The sequence below is a fragment of the Anthonomus grandis genome, chromosome 9 (assembly GCF_022605725.1).
Source record: "Anthonomus grandis grandis chromosome 9, icAntGran1.3, whole genome shotgun sequence".
Classification (NCBI taxonomy): domain Eukaryota; kingdom Metazoa; phylum Arthropoda; class Insecta; order Coleoptera; family Curculionidae; genus Anthonomus; species Anthonomus grandis.
Window position 1 is genome coordinate 3,408,310 of NC_065554.1, and position 12,084 is coordinate 3,420,393.

Here is a 12,084-nt window from a genome sequence, read left to right on the forward strand (position 1 = left end):
TAAATTACTTTAGGATATTTTACAAATATAATACCTATGATAATAAAGCATATTTGATTTGACTTAAGATTAAATATCGAAACAAACGCCCTGTGTTTCCGTTCCCTAATACTATTTGTCTTTCGATAAATAGCGGTAATAGTTGGCAACACTGTGACCAACGACTACTGCGACTGCCGCTCTTCGCTTCGCTCCGTCCGTTCTTGTTTCTTGCATTCCCATTTCCTCGAATCCTCGCTCATTTCTCGTCGTGTCGTAGCCGAGGTCGCACTTTGTGTCGTTTTGTCCGTGTTCGTAACGCGTTTGTTAAGTGTAAGCAACTAAAAGAAAAAATGGCTACGGAAGTCGAAAATAACGCACCCACCGCCGAAACTAAAGAGATCAAGGAGGAAAAGGAGACGCCAAAGGTGGAAGAGACGAAAAAAGAGGAAGCTGGGGCGGGCGATGCTCCCAAAGAGAAAGAAGTTAAGGAACCGGCTCCTCCCAAATCCACGGTGCATAAAGCGAATTTCGAGAAGGACGTTGTTTATTTGTATCAATTTTCGCGGACGCCCTTGCTCCCCTCTATGAGTCCTTTCTGTCTCAAAGTTGAAACATGGCTCAGATTGGCCGGGATTAAATTCGAGGTAAGTCTGGTTTTTTAACATTAATTACTACTTCGTTTTAAAACAATATATTAAAATATTCCATTTAAAAATGGGATAATATAGTAAGAGTATCATAAGGGGCAATAAGTTAAAGCAGGAGCCGCCATATTTAATTTTTGTCTAGCAAGGGTCATCCTACAAAAGCTCACTAGGTTTGCCCCTATACTGGGGTAATTTGAAAAGTATTTAAGTTTCAATTTAAGTATGTTTCTATCATTAAAAATGTTAGTGTTAGTTTATTTATCATGTATTCAAGAAGAATATTACATTTCTTGGGGGCCTTTGTAAGTTTTTTTAGAGAATAATTATTATGACCTGCAGCATATTTCAAGAAATTGTTCCTAGTGTTTATTTCACTTTATATTTAAAAATTAAATACTGTGAACGTCTTCTATATGTGGATAATTTAAAACTTTTCATGAATGTTAATGAATTTGATGACTGCTGAAAATTGCAACATGACATAGAGATAATTTATCAATGGAGTTCAGCCAACGGATTGAGCTTAAATGCAGAAAAATGAATATTTTGTTTCCAAAAATAAATATAATTATAATTATTGATATCTTATCATATAAATAACTTAACATCTTACAATAATGCATTGCATAAACTAAATATTGTACATAAGTATATTTTAAAAACTATATGCAACAAGCCAAAACTTCACCCCACAGAATATCTATTTAAAATTAAAAATAAGAATTTTATACATAACATCAATTTGTATACAGATGATACTGTTTGGTGCTTGTCAACAACAGAATGTAAATAAAATTATAAAAAAAATAATAAAAAAAACAATAATAATAAATAGATGTTTTTTTTTATATGGAATCAAACCCTGGTTATAAACCAAAAATCAATATTTTGTTTAAGTTTTTTTTTGTTGTTAATACATTTTTTGTTTTCCATATCTTGTTTCGTTGTAGTTTTTGTTAAGTTTTTTTTTTAAAGATATGTGAAAGAACATAATATGTATGAGAATTAGCAACGGGCCTTATTTAATCTTGTTTTTTTGTACTGGGTGTAAAAATGGCTTACTACCTAACACGTACTCCCTACTAATACTACTAATTTTTTTATCAAACATTTGACTTATAAAAGAAAAGAAAACCATTAAACTCGGCCCTTTTCATATTTGGTCGACACCTGAACTTCTAGTTGACTGAAAGCTGATTTTATTTCTATCTTTGTCTAATAATGTGAGAGATAAAAGATAAATACATCATATTAATGTCATAAAATATTTTTATCTAATAAAATCTCTAAAATGTTTATCTAAATATTGAGACTTTTATATATATTACTTTTACAATATTTTAATTCAGTATCTAGTTGGTAACTTTTTGAGACATTAGAAGAATTTGAATTTGAAAATGTAGATAATCTCGGATTAAACAAACACCAAGCCATGAAGTAGGGATAAAGAAACATATTACACTACTCCTCGAACCAAACAATTTGATATATGAGATACTTAAATGCAAAAACTGAATGGTAGTACACTTTATAATAGGTGTCTTTTTCTTCGTGCATGATGGTTTAATGTTTCCGTTTCATGTCGGCATCCGTTAAACAGTCAAAATTTATTTATTTTTTAAACTAAATATAGATTCGAGCCCAGAATATGCCTAACCTAACAATCACAACTTTTTTGAAAATTTATTACCTTTTATTCAAATCTCTTACCTTTTCATTGGACATTCTATTACCCCTTGCAAAATCAAACTGGCAACACTGCTGCAGTATGGACTATTTCTTCACTATTAACATGAATGTGTTCACACATTCATAACCATGATATTGCTAAAAACCAAATAAATACAATCATAATACAAGAGCAAGAGCTGGAGGTAACTTAATCATACCAAATAATATCAAAAGTATTAACCTAAAATCTCTAGTTTATCTTACACCAAAAATGTATAATGTTCTACCACCTGAGTTACAAGGGAATAAAAAACAAAAAAAATAGCAAAAAATGTACAAAGTATGTGCACAACAAATAAATATTTTCTCTTAATTTTTTTGGGAATTTAAGTAGGTATTATAATATAGTCCTTTTTCACAGATTTTTAAGTGTTAATAGATTAGGTATTGTAGTATTTAAGATTATTAAATTTATTTGTTTCTTTAAAATACCAATCATAAGCGATAACTAATGCACACAGGTATATATTTCACACCTAGGCATTACAACAAGTTGAATTTGTAATAGTGATCAGGCAAAAAATTTGCATCTTCTATTTTATCTTGTCAGGGTTTACTAATCTCTCTAAATAAATAAATAAATAAATAAATAAAGTTCATTTATGGAATTCCCATTTACAAAATTTAAATATAAAATAATATAATAAAATAGAAATCTTAGTATTTTACAAATACATTAAAAAAGTTATACATAACCTTTAGGTATGGTATAATAGAAATATAAATTAAAATGAAAACACAAGCTATTTTTTGACAACAACAATCTTCAAATGTACTACAAACTGTCACCAGCAAACAAAACAAAAAAGATTTACTTAAATTTAAATTATCAAAAATTAAAGATAAAATTATCCTATGAGGAATGATGAATGAGGATCTAGCTGGTATTAAAAGATGGTGTGACCAAATCAAAAATGAACAATTTCAAAAACCAATATTTTAGATGTTTCTATTAATAATTTTTCACAAATCATTACTATTAATAATTTTACTAAATTCTTAGGTATACTTATACAGTAGATTAAAGTTCAAAAATCACATTGAGCAGCTCTGTTCTAATGTAGGTATATTCTCAAGTTCTCAAGTTTATGTACTACAAAAGATTAATAATAATGATAATATTTCAATAACAATAGTTAATTTTTAATAGCATAATTGATTTTAAAAATCTCTGTGTGCAAACCAGAAAATAAATACAGTTAAAACTAAAACTAAATAATAAGGCATCTATAATATTATATTTGTTTTATACCACAATTATAAACTCAACTCAAGAAACTATTAATTCAACTCAGACATGCACCATTCATACTTAATTTTACCAATTTTCCAGATTTATGTTGTTATCTATAACCCATTTATTTATTAGTCTTTTTATTATTATGTAGGGTATTAATTTAAACATTAGAGGCAATCTATTGTAAAACTTGTAAACTAAGGACCCAAAAAACATATATGTCATAATAAAATTGTTAGTTTCACCTGTTGTAAGGTTATATTTTGATTAGTAACATTTCTGGTGCCAAACTTCTGTTGGATATTACATCTGAAATGCTTAGATTTAAGCATCTATCTTATAATAGATTTCAAAAATAACTGTTCTACAGTAAGAAATTCAGATTCATTAAAAAGAAGATTACTAGAATACATTCTTGCTTTGAAATATATTATTTTAATGATATATTTTTGGGCAACACACAAAAGTATTAAAACACTTTTACACACACTTCCCCATACAACTTATACCATAACTCAAAACAGACTCCACCAACGAAAAGTAAACCATTCTAAGAATTTTTCTGTGCATTCCATTTCTTAAATCATAATTTTTTTTTTATTAGTTACATACTCAATATGATTTTTCCAATTCAAACTCATCCACTAACACCCTTAAATAAATACAATCAGTTCTTTTAACCCACATTGACATTCCTGCTCCATTTCACATCTTAATGAATGTACTGTTATTTTTTCAAAATTAGGTACATTTTGCTTGTTTAATTTAAAGTTATACAATTGGTTTTCTGTACATTTAATGAAAGGAAATCAAAATCGTTTCTATTAAGAATATGGGTAGAACAAAAACACAAATTATAATAACTATTCTTTTATTTTTATTACTTAAGCAGCGAATGAAGCAAAAGTCGAAAAAGGAATAAATATTAAATATATCCCTTTTAATACAGACTAATACGGACCTAATGAATCGGTCTTTGTATTAGTAAAAACACTACGTCAGTTATTATACAAACGCATTTATATTACATTGCTTTCTGTTTTCATAAAGAAAGATGACGATGTGGATATTGGCTTAAACTAAATATAAACATCATAAACCTCTCCAATAATAGAAATATATTGAGTCATATTTGTTGACTATTAAATACATCTATTTCAATACACCCTCTCAAAAATGAATCAATTATATTTAAATAAAAATTTATAAGTTATAACCTAATTAAGTAATAACGTTCAAAGAATAGTCATATCTGGGGAAAATAATTTATATGGTCCAACATTCGTTGCTAGGATTTGGAAAAACCCCAAAAAGAAAAACCAAATCAAACCATTTAGTTCCACTTAAAAGTATACTATCTTATTTATTCGATAGTTTTTGTAGCCTCAAATTGAATAGGACTTCGTGGAACTTTGGAGCTGGAAGTTGCTTCGTAAAAATGTCAGCCAACTGTTGACCTGTGGGAACATATTTTATTAATATGGTTTTATTTTGTACCTGCTCTCTAGTAAAATGATATTTAATATCTATATGCTTAGATCGTTTAAAATCAACAGGATTATTAGCAACCGAAATACAACCATTATTATCTTCAAATAAAATTATTGGCTTAAAAATATTTATTTCAATACTTGTTAATAAGGACTTAATCCAGAGAGCTTCTCGAACCCCTTCAAAAATTGCCATATATTCTGCCTCCATCGAAGATGTAGCGACAGAATTTTGTTTTCTTGTGTTCCATGAAATTACACAAGTTTCAAATAATTTAAACAAAAATCCTGTCGTACTTTTTCGATCTATTTCATTACTACCCCAATCAGCATCTACATAGCCAATTAAAATGTCGGTATATTTATTTCTGGTATAAATTAGTTTAAAATCATAAGTACCCTTTATATACCTTAAAACCCTTTTTAGGCATTGCCATAACTCTTTATTATTTTTGTTTTGATAACGACTTAATAGATTAACGGCTGTACACAAATCTGGTCGAGTACAAAGAGCAGCATACATTAAAGAACCTATTAAATTTCGGCATGGGGCATCATAACGTTCATCGGCATTTAATGCTAAATAATTTAATTTAGACGGCAGAGGTGTTTTTACGGGTTTGCAATCACTCATATTAAAATTATTAAGCACATTTTTTAAATAATTACTTTGATCTAAAGAAATTTGATTTTGATTTCTTTCAATTCTGATTCCTAAAAAATAATTTAAATCATTCATATCAACCATTTTAAATTTATTTTTTAAATAAGTTTTAAAACTCAACATTGTGTTAATATTACCAGTAGCTATTGCTAAATCGTCTACATATAGAATTACATAAACATTTTCGGTGATATGGCCTTTATTTAAGAAATATAAACAGTGGTCAATGCTTGAATTTTGAAAATTGTGCTGTTTTAAAATTTTATCAAAATGCTCATACCAGCATCTTGCTGATTGCTTTAACCCATATAATGATTTATTTAATTTACATACATAGCCGTCTTTTGCATTAACACCTTCGGGAATTTTCATATATATTTCCTCTTTTAATATGCCGTTTTAACATCCATTTGATGAATGTGCAAATTAAATTGGTTGGCAATTGCTAAAAATATTCTGAAAGTCGATATTCGGGCAACTGGGGCAAAAATTTCATTATAATCTAGGAGATATTGTTGGCTAAAACCTCTGGCTACTAATCGAGCTTTATACTTGGGTAAACTACCCTGTATATTGTTTTTAACAGTAAACACCCATTTACAGTCTACAATATTTTTATTTATTGGTTTAGGTACTAAAGACCAGGTGTCATTAATTAGCAAAGACTCGATTTCCTCATTAATAGCCTTTTCCCATTCATTTTTATCAGCTCGTTTATTTATATCTTGAAAACAAGAAGGGACTTTTAAGTGGGGTGTTTGTACACTCATAAAAGTACCAATTTCATTTTCGTTATATGAAATTTTAGGAAGATTTATGAGTCTTTCGCTCCGTCTGGGTTCCGTAACGGGTGTCCCAGATTTTTGGTCGGTATTTTGTTTACATAACTGATTTTTATCCTCGGTTTTATTGACAGCTTTATTATTAACTGTTTTAATTTCCGATTGTAAAGGGAAAACAATCGGTACCGGGTTTTTATCAGTTTTAGATATTTTAATACCTTCGGAGCTTTGTGTGTGAAACCTTTCAACAAGTTCAATTTGAGGTCTTGATGTGTTAAAAGTGGTTTCATCAAATATAACGTCCCGAGCTGTAATGAATTTATTATTTTGGGAATTAAAAATTTTATAACCATTCGGTTCATAGCCAACAAATATGCCCTTAACAGATTTTTGCTCGAATTTTGTTTTTCGAGATTTATTATGTACAAAAGCAGTAGAGCCAAAAACTTTTAAGTGATCTACTTTGGGCTTTTTATTATGCCACAATTTCTGTTCATTCTCTCCGCAACAGAATTTTGTTGAGGAGTGTATGGAACGGTTAAATGAAAAGAAATACCTTTATCTTTACAAAATGATTTCATTTCGTTAGGGAGATACTCACGCCCATTATCACAATATAGAAATGCTACTTTTAAAGAAAAATGGGCCTCACTTTTTAGTACAAAATCTCGAAAAACATTATATGTTTCTGATTTATAGACTAATAAATATGTTACCGTATAGTGAGTAAATTCATCAATAAATGTTATAAAATAATTTTTATTGTCTATTGTAGGTGGAGAAATAGGTCCACAAATGTCTGAGTGAATAATATATAGTGGTCTTAGAATATGAGATTTATCTTTACTTTTAGCAAAAGGCAAACATGCTTGCTTTCCATAAATGCAAGCTTCACATAAACCAGTACTGGGATATACATTATTTAATTTTTTATAATATTTCTGCCTTTTTAGTTCTAAAAATTTTTTCTTACTTATATGACCTAAGCGCTCATGCCACAATACATAATTATCATATGGCGCTTTGGTTTCATGCACATTTATTTGATTTGCAATATTTTGAATTAGACTTTTATTTATTTTAAAAATTATTGGTATTAAATTATTAATCACCTTACCAGTTATAATGGTTTTACTTTCATGGCTTATCGTCACTTCTCCATTTGATGTAAAAAGTACATCCATACCTGCCTCTTGCATGCGTCTTACCGACAGTAGGTTGTATGGAGCTTCGGGAGTGAATAACACATTTTCCAACTTTCCATGGACACTCAAGTTGGTAATAATATTGATTTCTCCTCTTTGATAAGCCTTTACAGCAGTATTGTTTTTCGCAACTGATATGTCCACTGGTTTTGTTAATTCCGTAGAATGGGTAAAATATTGGTGCCGATTTATAATGTAATCGGTGGCTCCAGAATCCAGAAGAAACTTAATAGTATTATTGCTTTGATGGTTAGCAGGTTTTGGCAAATTGCTACTAGACATCATAAATGCAAAACTTGATTCATCCTGATTGGTTTGAATCGTATGTAATGTCCTGGATTCCTGTTCTCGTTTGTAGTAGAAACAGTTTGATTTAAGGTGATTTGTCCTACCACAATAGTCGCACCTTGTAAAACTATATCTCTTCTTTGGGTAGCTGTTACTATTGCTATTATACTTTGATTTTGTTTTAAAATTCCGTTTATTGACAAATTTATTTTTGCCTTTAAAAGAGTGGAATTTTTGCTTCTTAAACGGCCTTGCTATTTTTGGATCTGTTACCTGGACATGCAAAACTTTGCTAGCCGTGTCTCCACTTTCCTGCAGCAATTTTGTTTCCTGATCCAATAAACGGGTTTTTACAAAACCTAAATTGATGGTGTCTTCCGACAAAGTTTCAATGGCAGTCACTATCCCATCATATGAAGGCGGCAGAGTTAAGAGTAAGTGGGCTACTCTACTCATTTTACTTAATACAGCTCCTGCGGATGTTAATTCAATAATCATTTCATCTGAATCATTTCATCTGATGAAATGTTCGATTAAAGGTGTATCTTGCTTGAATTTAAAACTTGTGTGGATTTTCTTATAACACTTGTGATGCACCCTCTTCGGCAATAAGAGCTTTTATGCGGGACTTCCATATTGAATAATTAGTTCTATTAAACGAAGTAATATTACGTCGCACCTTTTTATTGTTTTCCATTGTCACTATTTTTTTTTTTTTTGCACTAACAACACTGAAGTTTATTTACACTTTGAAAGTTTATAATTTTTTATCGCGTACCGAATTTATTCAAACAAACGTTCTGGGCCCATAACCTATTAAGAATATGGGTAGAACAAAAACACAAATTATAATAACTATTCTTTTATTTTTATTACTTAAGCAGCGAATGAAGCAAAAGTCGAAAAAGGAATAAATATTAAATATATCCCTTTTAATACAGACTAATACGGACCTAATGAATCGGTCTTTGTATTAGTAAAAACACTACGTCAGTTATTATACAAACGCATTTATATTACATTGCTTTCTGTTTTCATAAAGAAAGATGACGATGTGGATATTGGCTTAAACTAAATATAAACATCATAAACCTCTCCAATAATAGAAATATATTGAGTCATATTTGTTGACTATTAAATACATCTATTTCAATAGTTTCAATAGTAAGATTATCTAATGCAATAGTTAGGCCTCACCTTGAATATGCCTCTCGAATATGGATGCCCTTAGAATTGGTGCACATAGATCAAATAGAGAAAGTCCAAAAAAGGTTTCTGCTCTATGTTTATGTTTTGAATAATAACTCTTATCCATACAAAGTGTCTTATAAAAGTATGCTGGACAGTTTTTCATTTAAAACTCTTTTAGATAGAAGAAAGATACAAGCTGTGATATTTTTATACAATATATTAAAGGAAGTGTATAGTCTGCCGACCGTTCGGCTGTTTAGTGTATTCCGCTAATCTACCGACCGCTTGGTCGGCAGAATATACAAAACTATTATTCTGCCGACCTCACTCGAAACATAACAAAAAAAAACAAACAGAACGAAACATGCTTGCTTATAAAAAGTTTATAGGAAATGTCAATTTTTATTGAGTAAAAAACTATTAAAAAATGATTAATACGTAATAATGTAAAAATGATTATTTATTTAATATGAAAGTAATAAAAACAATAATTACAAACTTAATACTTTTTTGTCACTTTCCACGTTTCTTCCACAGACCCACAACGGTGGTACTAATGCCCCTAGGACGGCCTCTTCTTTTCATTTGGAGAGGAAATTTTACGTTGCACAATTGATTGCACTTTTCAAGATGGGTTATGTTGATTCCCCATTTCCAATAAATCTGATTTCTCATTTGATCCTGGATATGAAGTTTCTATAAAAAATCAATAGACCGTCAAACAACTTGCTGGAATAAAATAGTAATAACATATACCTATATTTTTAATAACTTCTACTATACGTTATTCTGTTCGGTTAAATCTAAAAGACAACAATCATATATTTCTGTTGAAAGGACTGTTTTCTTAATATTTGATTGTAGATCTGAAGTTTCTGAAAAAACAATAGATACTAAAACGAATTACGGAAATAAAATAGTAATATTACCAATATTTTCAATAACTTCTAGCACTACGTTTTCTGTTGATTCACCAGGACATCGCCGTCGGTTAAGTCTAAAGAACTACTATCACATAGGACCGTTTCGCCCTCGGTTTCGCCAGCATTTGATTGTGGAGATAAAATATCTAAAATATAAATAGAAAATAAGTGAATTATTGTAGAATAGAAAAAAACCAAACAATAACTAACCCATATTTTCAATATGTTCTATTACTATTACGTCTTTGTAATGATTCGCCATGTCACATAGATTATTTATAACTGTAATGTAGTGCTCAAATTTCTTAGCACCACATTCTGAAACAACATTGGCTAATTTATGACATGCATGCATGGCTATTACATGATTTTTAATCTTTATAGTCCCAATAGGATGGTCTTCTTCCATATTTTCCTTTTCACCTCCAAAGTCATTAGCGTGACTCTTAATGTAATGAGACTTTTGAAATCGCGTGGCAACTAAGTTTTCACAATACAGACTTAACTCCATTTTTCGCCTTACTGCAAAAATATGTTTGCAGATTCATATCCTTTCGAAATCCACATGGACAGTCACTTTATGTTATAGACAGTTCTCCATATGTACATGTTTTCCCTCTATATTTTAGATTATTAAATTCATTTAAATTTAGAACATCCACTTTCATGCTTAACTCAAGTTGCCTTTGTATAAAATGGAAGGCATAGGGTGTTACCAGTTTTAGATACCTTCCCTCTACAGAGTTTGCTTGAAAATCCGTCACGGGAATTTTGGCTAGAACTATTTGAACAGCGTGATCCTTTTCACTCCGAAGGATTTTAATGAACGTTAAAAAATCTTCATAAAATGCAACTTGTTTGATTTTTTGATTCAGAGACTCTTAAGTGATTAGTTGTACTATTGTTAAGGTAACAGCACTTTTCTTAAACTCCTCAACCCATTCTGTCCTTATGTTATGCCAATTTTCATTAAAGTAGTTTAAAACCTTTGGTACATTTAATGCTATTAGGAGATCATAGTTTTTAAAATATTCCTCTTCGGTGTATGAATCGGCCATTTTTTGACAAATATTTAAACATTCTTGTCTTTGTGCAGCAGATATATTCATTGCCTTTGAATATATCTGCTGCACTTGCTGCATTTGCAGATATATTAAATGCCTTTCTTTCAGTCATGTCTTTATCCGTCATGATTGTGTATGGGTCATATGCCAATTTGGATTTGATGTCTTAAAAATTTCTAGCATTTTTCTAATTGCTTCAGCTGTTTCAGAAGCCATCAAAAAAGTGGCCACTATTTCACAATGTCCATTTCCGTCAATAATAATTATTAAATATAGAGGCATTCTTAGATTGTTCAACTTATATGTTGCATCACAAAGAAGAAATTCAGGGTAAAATTCAAAGTATCTTTTCATATCTCTGTCAGCATAATATACTACAATTTCTACAGTGAAGTCTTTATTCTTGTTTAACTCTGCAAATCCTGCTAAATCATCATTTTTTATGTCTTTTAACCTTGTGGCATTTACATTTGTTAAATCTCTTAAAGTAAAAATTTTTCCAGTTTTATTGGTAACATATTCTTTTAACAGTTTTTTGTTACATTTCATTTGCAACAATTTCTGGACCTCTTCAACATCATCACTTTGAATTTTTCTTTGTTTTGGAAAAGACTTAAATAAAGCCTCTGTTACATCATGAGAATGCTGCAGGAAAACCTCTGCTGCAACAAGATATTGGCCACATTCCGATAATGCAAATCGGAGTTTCATTGGACACCCTTCTTTGAAAGTACTAAAATGTGAAACACAAACAATCGTTATTTATTATACAAGGGAAAAAATGTGTAATTTTTTTGTTAGTTTTTTCCCGGGGCAATAAGTAACTTCCATAAAGTGACATTTTAGCACCTGGTAACAGATATAAAATGTCAAATTTTTT

At 29.9% G+C, this 12,084-nt stretch overlaps 1 protein-coding gene across 2 annotated transcripts in view; it reads left to right on the forward strand.

Annotated features, from left to right (window-relative positions):
• Positions 1-207: 207 nt before the first annotated feature.
• Positions 208-12,084, forward strand: part of LOC126740739 (failed axon connections) — a 224,499-nt gene continuing 212,622 nt past the window's right edge. For both annotated transcript variants that reach the window (XM_050446897.1, XM_050446898.1), the window contains exon 1: positions 208-626. In XM_050446897.1, the coding sequence (XP_050302854.1) occupies positions 333-626 (294 nt within the window). In that variant the 5' untranslated portion in view covers positions 208-332. The remainder of the gene's footprint in view (positions 627-12,084) is intronic.